Source organism: Parasteatoda tepidariorum, chromosome 8, assembly GCF_982258835.1.
Source record: "Parasteatoda tepidariorum strain Cologne lab strain chromosome 8, Ptep-v5.0, whole genome shotgun sequence".
Classification (NCBI taxonomy): Eukaryota; Metazoa; Arthropoda; class Arachnida; order Araneae; family Theridiidae; genus Parasteatoda; species Parasteatoda tepidariorum.
Window position 1 is genome coordinate 9,211,298 of NC_141762.1, and position 22,355 is coordinate 9,233,652.

The 22,355-nt window shown below is 32.7% G+C and overlaps 1 protein-coding gene across 1 annotated transcript in view; it reads left to right on the plus strand.

Annotated features, from left to right (window-relative positions):
- The window catches only part of LOC107457273 (cGMP-inhibited 3',5'-cyclic phosphodiesterase 3A), a 59,726-nt gene extending 37,815 nt beyond the window's left edge, over window positions 1-21,911 (plus strand). Inside the window, exons 10-15 of the mRNA XM_043047595.3 lie at window positions 4,655-4,858; window positions 9,574-9,735; window positions 14,992-15,166; window positions 17,376-17,438; window positions 17,523-17,656; window positions 21,315-21,911. Coding sequence (XP_042903529.2) covers window positions 4,655-4,858; window positions 9,574-9,735; window positions 14,992-15,166; window positions 17,376-17,438; window positions 17,523-17,656; window positions 21,315-21,350 — 774 coding nt within the window. The 3' untranslated portion in view covers window positions 21,351-21,911. The remainder of the gene's footprint in view (window positions 1-4,654; window positions 4,859-9,573; window positions 9,736-14,991; window positions 15,167-17,375; window positions 17,439-17,522; window positions 17,657-21,314) is intronic.
- Window positions 21,912-22,355: the final 444 nt, after the last annotated feature.

Genomic DNA, 22,355 nt, shown 5'->3' on the forward strand with positions numbered 1-22,355 from the left:
AGTGTCCGTCGGACAATGCGACGGATTTAAGATTATGTCAAGGTACGTCTCTTGTGAATATCAATTGATTGTTAGGAATTACAGCTCTTCTGAAATTACATTATGACGCATTCACATACATTATTAATACAAATACAATTTCCAGGGCGAGACGATGAGGCAACCACAATCACTTCCACTGGTTCAAGAGGTCCACGAGTGAAAAATGCTCAATATTACCGTTATTACAGAGCATGAAAGCGAGCGGAGCAGGAAAAGGAGTCGTTGAATAGAACTAGTGATCCTTCTACGACTGCTGATTCTTCTACAATTAACGTCGCAGGTTGCGAAGTTTAACTTCTTCCGCGAGGAGGGACTCCATGCACTACTTTTTTTTATGCTAGTGAGAACCAAAACAATATGGAAATGAATGAGGGAAAACTGGATCCTACCACGTGATTTCCCGGCCAATAAAAATGTAGCGTTAAGCGTTTAACGCAACCTTGTTGGAAGTCGCATAAGAAGTGTAACTTCAAAAAATGCTGAATCATATATGCCAACGAATTGTTTAAAAATAGTGGTGGATAAAAATCTACTAAATTGAATTTATTAAACCAAGAATCACAATAATTAAGTAAATTTTGAATAAATTTTCTGCAATTCCGTAAAAGAGTGTAAATTTTATAGTTCTATATCATGTTATACGCTGTCATCCAGCTGTTTATCGCGGCCTATGTGAAAGGTCAGTGTCAGCAAGCGGTGGCAGCGCAGCCTTAATGCAATTTCTGTGCCAGCCACCGGTGGCTGATGCGGCCTAAATGTAATTTCAGTGTCAGCCACCGGTGGTTGACGCGGCCTAAATGGAAAGTCCAGTGTCAGCCACCGATGGCTGACGCGGCACTCAACGTGTTAATAATTGTAGTGATAGTTACGTCACGCTGAGTATAAAGTAGTGATTTTGATAATTATCTTCAACATAGAAAAATTTCCCAAAAAATGGCGATTTTCGAAAGAGTTTAATAACTTTTAAAATATTCATATTTCTCCGTTTTAGAGCCCAGATAATTCTTCGTTTCAAGTTTAGAGCACTTAAACTATGGCTTTTTTACATTCCTTGGAGACTGATATTCTAAAAACCATGTTAACTAGTTAGAAACGACGACTTAGAACTTTCTCTTCACTAAAACTCGACTGAAAGGGTTATGAATGTAAGTGGTCAGGTCATAGCTTATTTTTTAAAAAAAAAGCAAAAAGCTAGTTTCTTAACATTAGTTAGTCAAAAATGTTAGTTTCTTATTTAGTAACAAATTGAGATAAATATGGAAAGCAATAGTAAATATTCAGTAGAAAACAGAAAATGTAATATATAAAGAGAGTGGCGAATTCATATAAACTTCCACTTCTATCTTTCAGAAATGAAATTTCTTTTTTTGTGTTATATTACATATACAGACAAACAGAACAAGACAGACAGAACAAGAAGCCTCCTGTAAAGCTGTCTTTCGCTGTAATGAGTAGATGTTACTTTGAATAATATATTTTACTAGGAGGCTTCGCCCCCTGCTCGCTGGTGCTCGCCAACCCCCGGAACTGCTTTCGCAGTTCATTTCGGACGGCTTCGCGATCCGATGCTCGCTTTACTCGCTCATTGGATACGTTCTTAACGTCTAGCTTTTGTATACTTTTTTGAACACTGAAGTTCCGAAAACTTTTCACTGTAGAAAATTCTAAACCTGTACATTTCAATATTAATTTGAAATTGCAAACAGTTCGCATATTTTTCTTAATCACACTATTCTAAATTTCAGTTGTTGAGAAAAGTAACTGTTGTAAGTTTTGTTTTAAAGTCTTTCCCACAAAAGGGCTAAAGCCATGCGTTGTAAAACAATATGAAATAGTAGTCTGCCACTGAAAGCCGGATGTAAAGCATCAGCTTCGCTAAAGATAATTTTGTATTTTTAATTCTCTGAATGGCGCCACCCTAATATGGAATTTGTAAAATAAATGTATATATTTTTGATTGTTGATATAGCCCATCATTTTGTGTTTTCATCAGTGTTCAGAAGGTGAACAATTATAAGTTTTTTATTTTATCACAAAAAACATAAAATGTATTAAAAACAAAGAAAACGAGTATAGTCATAGAAAAAGTTAAAATTATAATATAGTATTTGTCAGTTAAAATAAAACTTTTTGTTTAAGTCATTGTTAACAATTCGCGATCGCAACGAACTATAGGGGGCTTGTTGTATGAGACGCTTACCTGCGATTTCCATATGAACCGTCATTCAGTTACTCTGGAGACGTCGTTAATGTAGCGTGTAGGATTGCAACGTTCCTTCTTTAATGTGGCTTATTAAATTTAAAAAAGAAAAATGCTTGATCTTCTTTCTTGTACAACCGAAAACAAAATGGTATCTCTTTTTATTAGAGAAGGAATATCCAAAACACATCGGAAAAATATTTGTATATTAACAGAAAAAAATATGTATATTCTTATAAGAGTTAAAACCTAATGCCCGAGAAATAGTATTACTAAATTTAATGATATAACATGAAAGGCCCATTTAAACTTTACATTCTATAGTTTTAAGAATCATATTAGTTCAAAAATTAAAATGAACAAAAAGTATACATAAGCCTCATAATTTTATGAAATTTAATTTTGTAAACAACGTTTTTTGACAACAATTTTTATCAAAAAATTTCACGTTTCAATAAAAATCATTATTTAGAAACTTAGAAACGTAAAATAAAGAATGCTGACGAAAAAAAAAAAAAAAAAAAAAAAAAAAACAATTCTTTTTTGTCGCCATTTTTAGTGCTACGAATATTCGTCTTTGGGATTTGCCAAAAACAAAACAAGATGCAATTTTATTTTTTCAGGAGGGAAATATTTGACCGAAAAAACGAAAATGTACCAATTCCCACAACATAAAACTTTATCTTGGCAAACGTACGTTTTGGAAATGTTATTTCATTTGGAATCTTATTCATCAGAGTTCATATGGCGATATGATTGTTTTGAATCTATGCTAAACTCTATATCGGCTCATTTTCCACCGAAATCCAATTAACTATTTTGATTTTAAATAAAGTGTTTTATTTTATGAACTGTCGCAAAAATTTTAAGTGTAGATTGGCGGCACTTAAAAACCGCCAAATCTGTAGCGGCGGTGGCGTTAATACATCGTAAGTACCGAATTTTTATTCCATACTTTTCTGAATCATATTATTTCAAACATTGGAATATACAAGAAGTATACATAAACACATAATGTTATACCATTTAATTTTCCAAAAGTATTTTGAGAACAATTTTTATCAAAAAATTATAAACTAAAAAACGGAAAATAAAGAATTCTTAGGATAAAAAAACGATTTTAAGAATTATTAACATTGAAATAAAAACTTTCATATTGTTTCTTTTTTTATTATTCTTATAGTTCTTAATCAGACGTAAAAAACCATTCTTTAGAGAACCATCATCAAATGAAAAAAAAATATTTACAAGCAAATTTTTTATTGTAAAAATCATTGCACTTACCTGATTTATGATTCCCGGAGAATTCCAAAATGATAAGTTCCTTGTTTGAAAACTTTATTCTCAAATAATAGATACATAGTTTATACCTTCATTACTTTTAGATAACATACTACACAGCAAAATTTTATAATTGATATGAATTTGAATATGTAGCTAAAAACAGAATAGCTGAATTCTAGTTGAACTTATTCTTTCAAAATTAAAAAAAAACTTACCAAGAAAACGATTTAAATTAATTAAGAATCAGCACAAATGGCACTATTTCAAGTAACTTGGATAATTTTTTATTGTTGTTTTCCGAATTATATGGATACAGAAATATATACTATTCTATAACGAAGAAGAATATGCTATAACTATTACAATTCTGTATGTTCTGAATTCATATTTATTCACTGGAATGACGAAAGCAAATAATGTTGACTTCACTTTAATTCGTAATGAATTGAAGACAGAAGAAATGCATTTTACCTTAATACACACATCTGTAACAGTATCCGAAATCGGAAGTCATCAGTTGCAAGTTTGTTGATAATAGAAATTAAAAATTATTGAAGAATTTTTCTTCAAATGTTTGGCGTGTTCTGTTCCTGAAAGATTTACTAATATTCTGGAGATTTTTTTCAAGTTCTTCGGCCTTTTCCTTAGGGAAATTTTGTTTCCTATTTGCTGCTAAAAAATGGCGTCTGATTCAGTCAATGACTTTGATGGAACTAAATGAAAACGTGATAAATTAATGTCCGATATTTACAGGCTCCCGCTAGACGGCGTACTCGAGCGTTGCGATCGCGAATTCAAATTTCTCCGAAGCAATTCTAAACCTTAATTTTGCTCACTACGTGCTCTTGCGCGCCGAAGCCTATCAATTAAAACGTATTAGCGTTTTATATAACATGGATTAGCCATATGATGCTCACTACGTGCTCTTGCGCGCCGAATCCAATCAATTAAAAATGAAAACTGTTGCCAGCGCGAGAAAAGAAATATCATCGGTTTTATTGATACATACATACGTACGTATTAGCGTTTTATATAATATAGATGCTAACGATTGGTAAGTGTTTTTGCTCTGAACTTTATTATGTTATTGCTGAATCAACATTATTGTTGACTCTACCTTCTTTCCAGGCTATTCTTTACAATGACCGATCGGTGCTTGAAAACCACCATTCTGCAGCTGCGTGGAGTCTATTGCTCTCTGACAATCGATATAACTGGCTGAGGTACTTGGACGAGGCAGAGTTTAAGAGGTTTCGTTTCCTAGTTATAGAACTAATATTAGCCACAGATCTGAAGAGGCATTTTGACATTGTCACTGACTTCAGTGCTAAAGTAATTTCCTTTTGTTCATTTAAATAAACATTGTTCATTAAAATTAACATTCCCGTGTTTAGAAGAAATTTCATCTCAGTCAAGTTTCTTTACTAAGCCAACGAATTTACATAGAGGAAGAATTCTAGCCAAAGAATATAGAGAAGAGAAGAAGAAGTCTAGCTCTTCGAATGCGTAACCAAAGCTCGGAACTGCTCGATTAGGTAGGCTATACCAAAAAAAAAAAACAACTTACAGGATGAGCAACATACTCAGATTTAGCAGATCGTCATTTGCATAAGAAGCTAAGTGACAGTCAGGAGGTACGTCACCTGCGAATCAGTTGTTGGACAACTCTACACGCATGGTGGGATACACTGCTTCCCGCCAACCACCATTTTATTCTTCATTTCTATATCAAAATGTGTTAACAGTTTTATTCAGCAAAAATAATATTAAATGTAAATAATATTACAGTACTGTTTATTAGTGGTGTAAAAATGCAGAACAAACCAACGATGAAAAAATGGAAAAATTTTCTTCATCACCCCAAGGCTTCCCCATTCCCAAAATAGGTTAAAAGGATAGGAGGGTGCAAACCCGTTTATAGAACCTCTGCTGTTGTGTCCCCGGATGTTGTTTTTTCCTTTATATGACCGCACTTTTAGCGGACTGGTTTACATGAAGTCAATGAAAGCTAGACTTCTTCCTCTACATATATTCGTTGGCCTAGCTTTCATTAACAAAATGTAAACCAGTCCCCCAAGGTTAGGTGCGGTCGCTGTGTATAAAGGAAAATACAACATTTTGAGGCCCAACAGCAGACGTTCGTAAAATGAACTTGCGCCATTTTCTCCTCCTAACCAATATTTGGGTTGGGAAAGCGTTGAGGTAAAGAAGAAAAACTTTCTCTTCCCCCCCCCCGTTGGTTTGTTCTGTATTTTTAGAATTGATCAACAGTACTGTACTATTAATTAAGATACTTCTTTGTGAATACTTTTATATCATCCATGTTAATAAAATCTGCTAACATATTTTGACAAAAAAAAAGTTACAATACAATAATGTTTTTAGAAAGCAGCGAATGTGGAGTTTTCCAACAACCGGTTCACAGGTGACGTACCTCCAGTCACTTTGTTTCTTATGCGCATGCGTTGTATCTTAGTTCAAATGACGCTCTGCTAAATCTGAATATGTTGCTCACCCTGTAAGTTGTTTTTCTGGTATAGCGTACCGTACCAAGCAGTTCCGCGTGTTAGCTTCGTGTTCGAAGAGATGGACTTCGTCTCCTCTCTATGTTCTTAGGAAGAAGGCTAGCTTCGATAGACATAATGTAAACCCGAGGCATGGTGAGGTCCCTGTGTATAAAGGAAAAAACAACATTTAGGGGAATAGCAGAGGTTTCTGGTGGTTTTGAGGTTGATATGAGATTTATTCGAAGTTGATTTCAAAAGAAACTGGTAAACTTTTATTTTTTAATCAACGTAATGTTTAATTTCAAATCAATGTCAATACAGAGTTACGGTGTTTCGTTATCGTAGAATTTTAAGATTTTTAAACAAGCACGCCAACAACTGTCAGCATTTTTCTTAACAAAATGTAGACTAGTGCAACATGTATCAGACTAATTCATGGGTGAAAGCCCTTATATCGCAAGACGGAAAAGAGAAAAACCTGGTATGTAAAACATTTCATTCCAGCATTTTTTTCAAAAAAAATGAAATATCTGTAACTATCAAGATTTCTTTTATAATTCTGGCATATATATAAAACTGCTTCTTTTCCAAGATAAAGTAGAGATTGTTGAAAAATTTAAAAAAAGAATAAGTAAACTCCTCCCCAAAACTAGCTACATACCTGCCAACTTTTACGCATTTGGCGTAAAATTTTATTTCTATATTTAAAGTGGTAGTAAAATTTATGCTTTCTATATATTCCTTGCATTTATAAACTTAATTTATAATATTTTTGATCCACCACTATTTTTAAATAAATTAAGCATAAATATAAATATGCAATAAGAATGTTGAAGATTGCGTAAGCTTCTTCAAAATACAGCTTATTTTTCTGCCTATAATTGCAATTTACAATCCATTTGACTACCACTGGCGAAAATCATCCTTGAAAGGATTAAAAGTTGGAAGGTATGTAGCTATAACTGAAATGGTTTTATTACCAGCCTTTCCTCTTTTCCGTCTCGCTTTCACCCCTGGACTAAATTAATCAAAAATAATTTATATAATATATTTAAATTTTAATTTCAAAAGCGGTAATAAAATTTTTTTAATGTTTGCATTTATTTGATATAACTACTGAAATGCCTGCTAAAGCTTGTTTCGATATTTATTAAATTTGATCATTAACTATATTAATATTTTTATTATTGTTATATAATTCATATATATTAATGTACTCAGGCATTATAACAATATATATAAATATTATAATAATTTATTAACTATACATCTCACAAATACATAAAACGCATTAACATAAAAGTTATGAAAAACGCGTGCTGACAAATATATCCTCCCCTTTTTTTTATGAAGTTTTTCTTACTGTAAGTAGCAGAATTATATTATATATTATATGAAGTAAGTAGCAGAGAGCTTTTCTGCACGTAGGAAAGGGTAATGGGCATATATTGATTATTTTCGAATAATCAAATAGGCTTTGTCTGATTAATTTAGGAATCTATTAATTATTACTAGTATTACTTTGCCAATTTTTTTTCAATAGTTATTTTACAGCATGGTGTCAACAGAAATCATGGCCAAATAACAAATTAAATTGTTATTAAAATTCTTATTACAAAACAGTTTTGTTTTTTCGCTACAACCATTCTTCATGACACGAGATAGCCAGATAAAACAAAACCCCTCTATTTACGCTTTTACCTCAATTTGCGCTTCGGTTTTCATCTTTTGTATTCTGGCAATCTCGATACGAAAATATTTTAAATCATTCTTGAAAAATTTCTCTTCCATGTAAGTTCATTTGAATTCACTACTCTCTTTATAGATTTCGTTTTATGTTTTGTTCTGTTTTTTCTTTAGATTTTATTTTCTGATATTTTTACTTAATATGTTCCATTCTATTTTGTTGCAAAAAATGTATTTTTAGTGCTCCTCACACTATTGTATTGATATATTTTGCTTTGACTATATTGATACAATATTAGAAAGCACTCCTTTTTTCAGATATAATCGTGTGAGCTGATGTAAAAATTATATCTCTTTTTTTCTCAATTTTTTTCCGGATTTCTATTATCTATTTCTCTCTTTTCATTGTTCTGCAATTTTTTCCATGTTTTCTCTACATTTTGAACTTGCTCATAGAACGCATGTTACTTGACTGTCAACCCATGGCACAATTTGACGAGTTAGACTCATCGTGCAACTGCTTATTTCAGAAAGAGATAATGCCTCGATAGCAACTACCTCATTTAAATGATAATGAGAGCAGTATCAAATTTTTTTTCGTTACTAATCGACAAAATATTGGAAAAGCAAACATATTTACTCAAAAACTCACAATCTGTTCTTAATTTGGTTGTTTCCTCTTATTCCAAATAAATTCCAATGAGTATTTATAGATTTAGCGTTACCATTTCAGATCCACTCACGTTTCGTACGTATATTTTGAAATAACTGCGGCCATCTTCTTCCGAATTCTTCGAAACTGCGCGCTCAGTAACTTTGTAACATACAGACGTGATTGTGGAAAGATGTTATAAGATATTGCTAAATCTCTCCAATTAAAAAATATGTGAAAGTTAATATCATAGGATATTAAACGTTAGTGTTAAATGTCTCTGAATTTAAAAATTATGTTATAGCATTGCAGGCAAACTCATCATTTAATGATTTCATTGATCTAGAATTACGAGCTAATTTCGAAAAAATATTACTAGAGTAGTTAAGAAGAAAGTAGACTGTAAAATTTGTAAGGAAGATCCTATAAATTGTGGAATGACGACTGATTATCAAATTTCTCAACTAGATACAATTAACTTTCTGCATACTTTAATTATGATTATCAGTCAACCTATATTAAAATTGAAAACTAATTTTAATGTTATTTAAGATAGTACGTGTGAACAACTTAACTGAGACCATGATCGTTAACTATCAGATCTGATGGATTAACGAACTTATTACTTGATTAAAAAGTTAATTCACATTAAAAATATACAAATTAATAATAACGGTTGACATATTTCAAGCTCTCCAATACAGACACCCATTTTTAAGACTTGCCAGAAGTGAATGGACGAAACAGATACTAATATCGTTAACCAGGGAATCAGCATTCATATGAATAAAACAAGATTCCAAAATCTGATTAACTCCTCTCGGTCACTGTAGTTTTTCTTGTTCTGTTTTTAATCTTTTTCCTCTCTCGACTACTGTGATTTTTATAATTTTATTTCTCACCTTATTTTTTTCCATTTTTCGTTGGCAACTTTACGTTTTATATTTCAAATTACTTTTGTTTCTTCTCATTCACTTCTGGTAAGTCTTGAAAATGAGCGCCTATTTTTGAGCGCTTTAAACATCTCGACTATTATTTCCCATTTGTATACTTTTGAAGCGAATGAAGCATTGCATATGCATCAGCATTACATATTTTTCAGTTATATAAAAGAAATTATATTAGTGCTTCAGCTTCTTGGGATTATTTATCTAATTGCTGGTTGTATCTTTATATTGTGCTAAGATAATTTTTTCTTATAGATGTCAGATGAAGAATCCCCTCCTCTCGATTGGGCCAGTGAAGCTGATAGATTACTGGTGATGCAAATGGCTATAAAACTATCAGACATAAACGGTCCTTGCAAGTGTCGACAGTTGCATATGCAATGGACACATAGAATTGCAGAAGAGTTCTATGAACAAGTAGGGTTTGCTCTATTTAAATCCTTTAAATTCTAAAGAACAAAAATTCATTTCTTTATGTTGTTGTTGTTTCTAATGACACTTGCCAAATACCAGCAAGCCTGCTTGGTGAAACCAAGTGAATTTAAGTCAGAGGCATTGTTTCTTGTTTTTCAGTGGCTTTATCTATGGCCAAGAATATGTCTTAATCCACACACACGTCACAGTTCGTTCATTCATTCACAGATCGTAATTTTGACCAGAACCAGAGAATGATCGATCTGTGATTCAGTTTCCCCAAAGATATTGATTTGTTATGGGAACTTGAAGGACTTTGTAGCCCGACAGATTTAACGTGCCCCCGTCATCATTTAGTAAGCGGGGAGCCTTCGACTGGCGATGATCTAACTCCCGACCTCTTGGACATGAGCCTAACGCCTCCCAGCTAGGCTATCCCGGCTTTCTTTCTTTATGTAATACATTTGATTCAGTGGCTTTTTTGTCGCCAGCTCTAAATGGATCACGTCAGGGCTGAAGATCCATATATATCAAGACGGAAAAGAGTAAAAACTGGTAACAAATAACTTTTTTGTGGGAATAATAAAATATTCATAACAACCAAATTTTTTAACGGATACAATTTACAAATACAATTGCTTTTCACCGAGAAAAAAATTAATAGCAGTGAATTGTTTATTGTTAAGAGTAGATTTACTTCTCTCGAAAATTATCTTTTGTTGAAATAGTTCTACTACCAGTTTTTTTTTTCTCTTTTCTGTCTCGCTTTCAGGCCACGTGGACTAACAAATTATTCTAGCATAATAAAAATGTAATGATGTCTTTAGGTGATGGAAAAATTTAAACATTTTGTCCAGGATTTCGTTGAAATCTGCATGGTCTGAGTTTTGTGCGTTTTTATAGAAAGTCGCATTTAACTTGCTTATATATTCACTAATACTATCTATTTTTAAGTCATTTCTAATAGAAGAGTTGGGTAGGTAGAAGGGTGCTCCGATAATACGTCGGAGAATTTTATTCAGAACTATATCTAGTTTTTTAATTTGGTTAGGCTTATGCACTGAAGATACAGTAGCCTTTTTAGGCTAAGTGGAAGTGCTGAGTTAGAGTTAAGTAGCGGTCTAATGCAGTTATAAGCTGCATTGGCTTTATTTACAGTTTTATCAATATGGAGGTTCCATATTAGTTTATCATTTATGCAGAGGCCAAGATAATCTGCTTTACTTGTAATTGGAATTTGATTATTGAAGACGCTAACTTTACTATCAATATTTATATGTCTCTTTTTTCTTCTAATAACCATTAAATTGGATTTATCAGTATTTATAGCAACCTTATTATCAACGCACCATTTTTATATGGGCGGCATAAGTTTATTAAGATTTATGAAGGGCTTATTTGGAACGCATGGCAATTGCCGTGTCGTCCGCATAAAAAGCTATTAAGTAATTATTTTTATTGATGTTAATTGGGATGTCACCTGTATATATTAGGTAAAGAACTGGACCTAATATACTGCCTTGCAGTACTCCAGCTCTAATCAGTCTTTTTCCTGAGAGCTCCCGATTTAGTCGAATTTGAAAAGCTCTCTTTGTTAAGTAAGAGTCTAGAATTTTTATCAAATCAAATGATAGATTTTTTTTTATCATTTTGCGAATTAAATCCTCATGCCAGACGCTGTCAAAAGCCTTGGCCTCGTCTAAAATGAGTAATACTGTGGTTTCATTCTTATAAAATCCATCACTTATAAAATCTATAAGTCTAACCAGTTGCTTTGTTGTGGATATTTTTTTACGAAAGCCAAATTGTTCTTTTGGTATGAAATTTAAAAAAGATTCTAATCTGTTAAGTATAATTCTCTCAAATATTTTCCCCAATGTTGGGAGAAGGCTGATGGGTCTGAAATTTTCAGGCATTCTGGCATCTTTGCCAGGCTTGGGGAACAGAATTATTACTGTATTTTTCCAAGCGTTTGGGAAACAGTTCTTAATCAGGCAAGAATTGCATATATTGATGATTTCATTGATTTTATTTCCCGGAAGATGTTTTATTATTTTGCTGTTAATGTGATCTTCACCAGGGGTTTTCTTGTTGTTTAGTCTTCTAATATTTTGAATTAACTCATTTTTAGTCACTTTATCAAGCATGTCTGGACTGTTGCTATTTTTAAAGTAATTATGGTACTCCATACTAGAATTGATATTATTTTGAGAGTTTGTTGTAAACTTATTTAAAGTGAACTGCTTTTCTATGGTGTCTTCAAAAATATTTAGCTTATCTTGATTGCTGTAAACGTTGTTGCCATCATTAATGATTGGTTTATTAGGTGCTTTTATAGACTTTAGTGATTTGGTCATTCTCCAAATTGATCTATCATCTATATTCAGGCTTGCTACCTTGTCAAGCCAGCATTCATTTCTAAATTTTGTGTACACAATTTTTTTTCTTTATGAGCCTATTTAGTTCTAATTTATCTTCCGGGTTCTTATTCTTTTGCCATAATTTTCTAATATGATTTTTATATGCTGTCATTTCTTTTATAGTATATGGCAATTTTTGGTAGTTGTCGGTAGAGGGTACTTCTGTAATGGATTCTTCGAGAGGTTTTTGGATATCATCAGTGAGACAGTCAATATTATTATTAATATCATCAATATTTGCTGGTATTTGATATTATTTTTGGAGAGCAAGAATATTATGGAATAGGTCCCTATCAATATTTTTCTTTTTTATGATATTTGAGGAATTTAATTGTAAGACAGCAATCCCCAGAACATAATCACTAGATAACTCAGTGGCAGTGTAGCATCCAAAGTTGATATTATTGTTTAACTATGAAAAAATCAAGTAAGTCCGGTTGATGTTGACCATTGACAGGAAAGTATGTTGGTTCAGTTAGAGCTATGACCGTAAGATCCATAGCCTTAACTAGTTCATGAAGCTTGACACCGTAGTGATTATCAACGCGAGAACCACAAATGGTGTTCCTAGAGTCAAAATCCCCACCTATAATACAGTTCATATCATTTGGTATCAATGCATTTAGCAGTTCCTCAGTGATGGTGTAGGTGGATCTGTTATATATGCTACTAATTTTCAGGAAGTCTTTCTTACTTAAATATAAAAGTATAGAAGTCTCTTCATATCCATCGCCTGTATCAGTGCTGTATAGAATAGTATTTAGTGATTTCTTTGCAATGATCGCTGGTCCGCCTACTCTGAATTGTATACATAGGTATACAATTAATTGTCTTATAGGTATTATATTTTACGAAGCTAAGTTTATTTCCAGAATTTGCATGTGTTTCAGTAATTAGTCCAATGTCTATATCATGGTCAAATAAAAAAGTTCGATTCTGAACCAAAAACCAAAATTCGAATTCTGAAACTCGATCGAAATCCAAAATTTAAATTCAGAAATTGTTTCGCTTGAAAAGCTTAAGCCTTATGTTTTTCTAAATTGCAATTTTAGTTTAGTTTTTTTTTGTTAGAATGCGCTAGTTAATAAAGAACGTATAGGTTCATATACAAAAAACATATGACCTTAATCTAACGCACCTTAAGCTAAAATGTATTATCGCCATTTTCCTACCATTCCCGACGTAGCAGTGAGGTGGGGATACTTACTATTTATTCAATTTCGAAAAATCCTGATTAGGAATATATTACTAAAATGCATAAGAACTATAGCTTGCAGAGAAAAACTGATTTCATATTTTATATCAGCTACGCGAAAATATTTAAAATCCGTTCAAATACATCGTGCAACAGAAAACAAAAAAGAAACTGTTCGCCAGTGTTATTTTCACGTTTAACATGGGGAAGGACATCTTAGACGAAATTTGATCAGCTCTGTTTTTATTGCAATTCTAAGATTTTAAGTTACTATTTCTCCTTGCAATGCAAATTAAATTGACCAATCAATTTTGCATCTTACAATTATTTTATTGTTTGCTGGTCAAAAAATTGCAGCATCCATGTTAAAGTGAATGACCGAAATCAAGTGAATGTTGACTTTCACCGATGAATGTCAACAATCACATGGTCACTTTGGTGAAAGTACGAAATATATGTTATATCCCATTTGATATTAATGTATTCATTAATGTTATTATATTTATTCGCTGTTTTAATATCTTCTGCGGATAGATTAGGAGAAACACCAGTGTTCAGAGTACCGGTTAAATGCATACCGCACTGTGGCAGTTAACTTCAAAAACTCATTGGTGTAAGGTATACCGGGTAAATGTATACCTGGCAGTGGCACTGAATCTTAAAAAAACTCTAATGCAATATATACCGGGCAAATGCAAACCGGGCAGTGGCACTTAACTAAACCTAGTATATATTTCGGACATTTATCAGAGTAACTATGTGATTGTCAACATTCACCGGTGGAAGGCAACAACCACCGATTTCAGTCACTCACAGTAGCATTCATAATGAACCATTTATACAGTTTTAACTGTCCATACACTCATAGTAGATATTCAATTTTAAAAAAATTTCTTTTTTTTTTTCGTTTTTTACATATTTAAATAGCTTCTTTAAGTAAAAAGAAAAATTAAAATTATGTTGTGGACCTTCAATATTTTTGGTCAGTTTCCTGGTTAATATTATTTCATCTCAAGGCCTGGTTTCTTAGGACAGGACGCCGTCAGCTGGAAATCAGCGCTAACCTCTGATTGGTCCATTTGTGAGTTTGATAGTATTCGTCATCGAACGTTCATCTTGAACTATAATTGCCGTCCAACTCAACTGCAGTTGGATTACAACGTGACGTTAACCACAGAAGCAATGGCGGACAACATCCAACAGCACATTGGAATCAGCCAAGATTTTGATTTTGACACTAAACATAGCTTCTTCATTAAACATAGCACTCTTCATTTAACTCAGCTATAATGTGTTTTTTCTTGGACAAAGTCATTATTTGTTCTCTAAAACACTGGTCGACAATAACAAAATCAATACAAATTCAAAATAAATATTTGTTTACGTTATTAACGCACGCGCAATGAGAGATAATGTCTGCGTTGGACCGACTGCTCACGCTGAGCTAACAAAAAAGTATTTTTTTGGCGTCAGCCTACGTCAGCTTTCCGCTGACGCCCAGATAAGGCGCTAGTTCTAAGAAACCAGGCCTTGAGCTAACAAACCAGTATTTTGTTGGCGTCAGCGGGACGTTGACGTCCCGCTGACGCTCAGATAAGGCGTCCTAAGAAACCAGACCTTCAGTAATCGTGATCAAATTTTCAGGGAGACGAAGAGAGATCTTTAGGCTTTCCTATTTCTCGGTACATGGACCGTGAGAAGCCGCAACTGGCCAAACTTCAGGAATCCTTCATTGGACACCTTGTAGCTCCTCTATGTCGTAGTTATGCTGAAGCAGCCCTTCTTCCTGGAGTATGGGTACGGCTCTCACACGATCAAAGTAAGATTCTTTTTTTTTCACTCGAAATTATCATTATATTGCATGATGGAAACTATCTTTCTTTTAATAACAAATGTTTTGGGGAATTTTACATGGCAAAACTGTTGGTACAGTTTGAAAGATCCTGCTTCAAGATTTTAGAAACGGTTCTTTTTTAACCATGCAAAATTTGCACCAACCAAAATCAAGCTTCTTTCCTTCAGTACTATAATCCAAAAAGTATTCTTGTATTAATATTGTAATCCCTTACCTGCCAACTTGAATAAGATTTCACAAAGTGGTAGTAAAACAACAATTAAGTTGGGAAGAATTTTCTGAAGACAAAACTAGTAAGGCATCTATAAGCATAACTAACCAATAGATCTTACATATATTTTACATTTTTTAAATTAATGATACATATCTTTTAAAGTAATGATTCGTCGCGGTAATTTTTTAAAAAAAAAATTGAAACTTTAAACTTCAATATTTAATACGCCAAAACGCTAATGTTGCTCCCTACCACAATGAAAATTATTTCTCAACGACCGTACAAGTTGGCAGCTATGCAATCCTATAGAATGATTTATCTATTGTTGCCCATATGGCATTCAAAAACTGATAATCTTTTTCAATAGCACAATAATTAAAATATATATATATATATATTTGTATAAATATTTCAATCCTAAGAAATAAATTCAATATTGTTGGTATTAAAGTTAAAAGGAAATCAATCCCATCTTTGCATGGGTAAAAATGATATTTCTAATCTAAAAGCTTTAAATGTTTCAAATTGTGCCAACACTTTTGCCAAATCTTCTAAAATATTTGATGCTGAGAGAAAAATTGTTTCCATAGAGTTAGTACATAAGTTTTTCCATTATTTTGATCGATTCCTGTATTATTTTATATTATAGTGTACTGTACTGTACTGTATTGCATTATTTTATAGATTATATTATTAGCACTAGAAGCGCTGTTGGGGTCATTGTTGATACTTATTTGCTATATTTCATGTTGTTTTTAAAGATACGTGTGAGCTATGAGGCTTTTTTTCTTTTACTTTCCCAAACTGTTTCTAAGTATACTGTATTAAAGTTTCATGCGTTTATGTTGATTATTAAAATAAACAGTCAACCTGTACAGCCAAAAGGGGTAATTTCGTAGCTTGTAAAAAAAACGTTCATTTTTGAAGTATCATGGTATTACTCGCTTACTTGATTCCTTACTTGCTTGCTACCTTACTTAATGGCACAAATCAACAGGCTAAAATTTTTATTAAAATAATTTTTTAAAATATGCCTTTTATATTAAATGAAATAATAAATTTATGAAAAATAAAATTTAACCAATCAATAAACAATTATGTTTCTTTTTAATTATTAAGGATTTAGACAGATATGCATCACAAATTAAGAGAATCCGACTACTACGGATACTCCGAAGTTTCCGAAAATATTTTTCGTAATGATAGTAAAGTCAATGTATTTATTTTTTAATAAACTGGAACTTTGTCCTCCAATAAACACCAGCAATTTAAACAGATATATACAGTTTGTCTACGGTAAGAACTCCTCCCGCCACAAAGTCTAAGGTCGTCTGCTGCTGTGGGAACAAGAATAGCGCATTTCAGGTAGGGTAGCTTCTTTTCACTCTAGAGCTAACACAATAGGGCGAAGAAAAAGATTCCCTTTCTCTCGCTGAGACTAAGCCAAAACCTGTCCTAGTATGCAATGACCCCAAACCCCTACTTGAAATATTTATACCTCGTGACCATAGTCACCGCCATGGTTCCAGGCGTTATCTAGGGGAGTTCTTACTTTAGACAAACTATTCATAAGGTCATTTGGAAGAATGTCTAAGCTCTTGAGTTCTAATAAATTTTTTTCTTAAAATTCAGTTTCAAAAAATTCTGATTTAATTTACCACCAAAAAAAAAAAATTCGCAGCAGCCTAAAAAAGTGCGAATATGACGCAATATAACGAAAAAGTATATAATAGCGAAAGATAAATAGATAAAATGGTAGAAGATAAAATTGTGTATTAACAAATATTTTAGTGCCGCCATCTATGGATCCGTAAATTAACTACACAGTTAAATTAGGCTTAATTGTGTATTGGGACGATCCCTATCTTATATTGAATTACTTAAAAGTATTCTTAAAATGTATATTAAGAGTGGTGATTAAAGAACACCCTCGATATTCCTGTCTTTTTATTGCTATAGGTGCAGAAGAATTATCAGAAGATGATTTAGATCTTCCAAGACGGGTAGAAGAAATAATTATAGGTAAAATTCACATTTCTAAACAATTTTATTTCCATAAAATGAATTTGTCGCAAGATAAAAAGTACTATGAGAAATGCATTGCAGGTGGTAAACAAAAGAAGCAGCCACTTTCGAGAGTGAGAAGAAAAGTTGTCCATTGTCAACAAACTAAAAATCTTCAAGACAATTACGACTACTGGATGGCGGTACAGAGGAGGGAAGAGGAACAACAAAGTCAGGTAAATTAAACTTCAGTCTCTTAAATAATCTTAACCTAAGAACCATGTCCATTTTATTCCAAAGAATTCAAACTATTCCTAAAATTAGATTTCCCTTTAGTATTAAAAATCAAAACGTCTGACTCCTTCTTCGGGCTTATGTCATTGAAATATTTTGGTACCGTCATGTGGGGCTACTTTGTGCAAATTCGAATTTGGCACTTTTCAAGTGCTGCTATTCAGTATTATGTTTTCTTCACGTTAAAAATTTTTGGAATTTGAAGATAGAAGTTTCCTCTATTACTACAATAATTTTTTCGAATTTTAAAACAATCTCAGAGTGTGTTTTGTTCATCCAATGTCAACAACTTTCCGAGAACGTCGGACGTTGAAAAGTGTGCGTGGAAACTTTAGCTGTGAAATGCAAAGGCGTTGATAAAACAATTGTCGTAAGTGCAAAATTTTTTATTTATATATTAATAAACAATTATATCATGTAAGCGTTAAAAAATTTTGAAAATTAATAACAAATAAACGGAAAATGAAAAAAAAATGCACTGTGGGGCTACTTAGTGCAAAGTTTCATTCGATTTTTTTTCGACAGAAAAATTGTCAGACGTTATAAAAAAAATACCTGGAGCGAGAAACTACCATGATTACACTTCAGAAAATCTGCAACAATGTTTGCAAGCAGTTGCTGGTGGTATGTCGATTGCAGAAGCTTCTCGGAAGTACAAAATTCACAGAAATACTAGTTCTAATAAAATTCACAAGAAACACGTGAAACGTGCTGGTAAACTACAAAGATTTTTCTAATGAATTAATCTAACGATTTAACACATAAAAATATATTTTATAGGACATCAGGTGATTTTGACAGAAACTGAAGAGCAAGTTCTGTCATGTTCATTCAAGCATGCCATGTTCAAATTTATCAATATTATAAATGTTAATGAATGTGTTATGATTATTATTTTTTAAATTTCATCAATTTCAATGTTCAAAAATGTATATGGTTTCCTTTTGTTTAAGCTCAAAAGTTTTGAGATAAACATTCTTTTTAAGAAAAAATTCTTTATAAAAAATGGTTTCTTAACGCTGAAAATTATTTTCAAACTAATATCTTTACATATCTTGATGTTTTTGTTATTAAAAATGTCAACAATTAACTTTTTTAACAATTTTATATCAATATTTTACTAAAAACATAATTATTAAACTGAATTCCTATCGCTGCACAAAGTAGCCCCACTTGGGGGCTACTTTGTGTAAGGTATATTTTGACTTATTATTTGTAAATATTACATACAAATAATGCCAATATTGATCAAATTCACTCGTCTTAGTCCAGTTATGAATATAATATCGATAAATTTTATCAAAGTTTGAATTAACATAGTTTTTTTACATGTCAAAGTTCAAAAACTGCGAAATTCTGCACAAAGTAGCCCCACATGATGGTAGTGAAAAGACTAATGATACATAATTTTTCATCTTTATATTGCTACCACTTCTTAATAGTTTCCAGATAAATACAAGCCTGTGTCATTCGAGGTGGAATCGAACTTTCCATTTCAAATTCTGTTTCTTCTATAATGGTATTTTAAAATTTCAATTTTACGAAAATTGATTTTAAGTAAATGTAAAGCAAACCATGAATTTTCAAATACTGATAAAAATGTTTTCAAGATAACAAAACATGAACAAATTATTTCAAGATTTCTTCCCCTCTTGCCTTAATTTGTTTGCATTTTGATATTTTGAATCTACTTCTTCGGAAACTTCATGCTTTACTGTACGTTTACTTAAACTCGCTTTTCTATGCTTAAAATTATTTTTTCTCCCTCATTATAGGGTACTTTTAATTTGTTAATCAGGGATTAAAATCTAACGGATATGGTTTGTACGCTAATGTTACATTTTTCGGAACATGACCTCACATTAATGTGAATACATGTATTCATATTAAAGTCTCTTTTCCTCATTGAATCTATTATCCTTCAAGGACCTTCTCCGGCATTCAGATTTTGAATCTCGCAAAGTAAGCTTGTTTATAACTGCACTCTGAGCTAGCATGTCATTACAACGGTTAGGCCGTGGTGGAAAGACGATGGCTTACACTCCAATAAAGAGAGACTATTGTCCCTCTTTACCATCTTGTTTCCCAACTGGGAAAAACCAGATTATATAAGACCCGGTGCACCATCTATGAAGATAAATATGGATTTAATTGGGAATGATCTACAAATACCATTAGGAGGCTTTTTGACTTCGAAATTCCTGAGAGAGCTAAAAAACCATTTTGCTGGAACAATTCTGTCCTCAGAACCAAAGCGTGAGAAAAATCCCTCAGAATAAGAAATAATCATGGAGATAGCTACGACTTCACCAGAGACTACAACATTAGCTAACAACAACCGAGCCGAATAAGAAAGCCATGATCTCCAAAACCGAATCACGGCATAAAAGCAACGAGGAACAGCCGGCAAAGAGAAGAAAAAAGATGTCTGCTAACGTGAAGGACTCGTCATCTCAGAACTCACCAATCACCTGATTGATGAGTTCCTCATTGTAGGGTACTTCACTTCATGAACTTCAATGAAACAGTTCTCAGTCAAAGTGAAACGTTTCTGCGGTACTTGCAACGTTTGCAATCACTTGCAACAGCCACACGGACAGCTGACCTCACAGTGTTAAGACAAACTGTAAAACAAATTCATGATGGACGGGATAGGGGCCACTTCGTGCTGCAGTTGCCCAGTTTCATAGCACTACTATGACTTTGAAATTACCTTCAAATAGCACCTATTGGGTAAAAAATATGCTAAAAGAAGTTGCTAATTTTAATCTTTTTTAATAGATTTATGCTTCCCTATGACATCCCTATTATCATTCGGTGTTTAAACATAGTGGAAGGCTCTTGTGTATAGAACCGAAACTATACTATGTTCATTTCTGTGCTTTCAATAGTGTAGTTTGAAATTATTGATCAGTGACTCAAATTGTTGATTAGTTTTTGAAGACAATCAATGAAATTTGAGGACTGTCCTCAAGATTTGAGATCGTCTGATCACCTTAATCTAGAGATATATGGCTTAAGAAACCGTTGAACTAGCAAAGGTAGAGGAGGGGAAAGGCATTGCAAGGAGTGAATGCAAGACAAAACATTTTGTAAGAATCTGGCACTTGCGAGATGATAAGTGGGAATGCAAATTAAAAAAAATTCTTAAATACTACATAAACGACTAAAGCAAATAAATAAATAAAGCACCAACGAAAGAACAGAAATTTTAATCTTTTTCACCCTGGAGATCTCGCCAAACCTCCTCACATCTGTTTCTTACTTCTTTCTTTTACTATCTCTTCCAATCTTATCCCCCTGTTCCTATTGGCTAAACCACTTTGGATGCGTTTTTCTCAGCAATTCTCCATTATCATTTGATGTTTAAACCCTGGGGAAAGTTCTTGTGCAAAGAACCAAAGCTATGGGATGTCCATTTCTGTACTTTCATTAGTTAATTAATTCACGTTTTTTTTCTGTTTTAGTCTACATCGCATAAAGCATACCTTATTCTTTTTTTAAACCTTATCCATTACATAAACGGTTTTTAATTATGGTGACTATAAGAATTTTAAATGTGTAATGTCTCTTTCTAAAGCCAGTCATATGTTGTTCCAGGTTTCCACCATAGGGACCACAGAGCCTTGTACATAAAAAAAGGAACATAAATGTTCAAATCTTTCCCAGGAACTCTCGCAGTGTGGTACAGACGCACACTTCCAAACAGACTCATTACTGGTTATCATGGCGTGCGCAGAACTGTTTGCGGGACAATCCAGAGCTTATTCTTCGTCATCCTTCTAACTCCGATTCAATTCTTTCTGTGATATCCCACCTCTTCAAGGACCTCTTCAAGGACCTATCCCACCTCTTCAAGGACCTGAAAAAGAAAAAAGAAATTTCAAGGCATTCATCAACATCCCAAAGGATTATGGAGACCGCAAAGAAACCTATTTCGAAAGACTCTTTACACTGGCATCAGTGGCGTGGAATATTTGGCAAGATAATTGATTCTTGCGAGCCATCCATTACTTTGAGGAACAACCTATTCTTCTGATTGGCCAACCTGTCCTTCTGTTTTTCGCCATCTATTAATGTGAGAGAGAACGGAGACAACACTCGTTTATATTAGTTAAAGTAGGTCTTGGCGTCGCAGCAGGTACGGCCGTAAAATAAAGGCCATTTTTATGGCCTGATAACACACAAAATGAAAAATCCATATCAAGCTTAATTACCATTTTAGCTATTAATAGGCTTGTTAAGGGGAAAAAAGTCATATCATTAGCATCTTTTTAATAGATGTTATTTATACACATTTATGGACCAGAAATTATTCTAAAATGTTTCGATGATATATTTTTAAAAAATGATAAATATCATTTTTTGGGTGAATTTGTAAAAATTGTCCTTAATGCGTGTCTTTATACAAATTTACACTATAGGTGCAAAACAAAATATAATAAATTTAAAAGAAGTTAATACTAGAACTTGCTGTGCTACATAAAAGCTACTGTAAGAGTTTTTCTAAAATATTTCGTTCAAGCAAAGTAAGGACTGCTTAAGACTTATTTTTTGAAAAAAATTTAATTTTTGCCAAGAACAAAATTTTTTAATAGTTAGTAACCTTAAATTTTCTCTACCTTGAACTAGCAAAGTAAT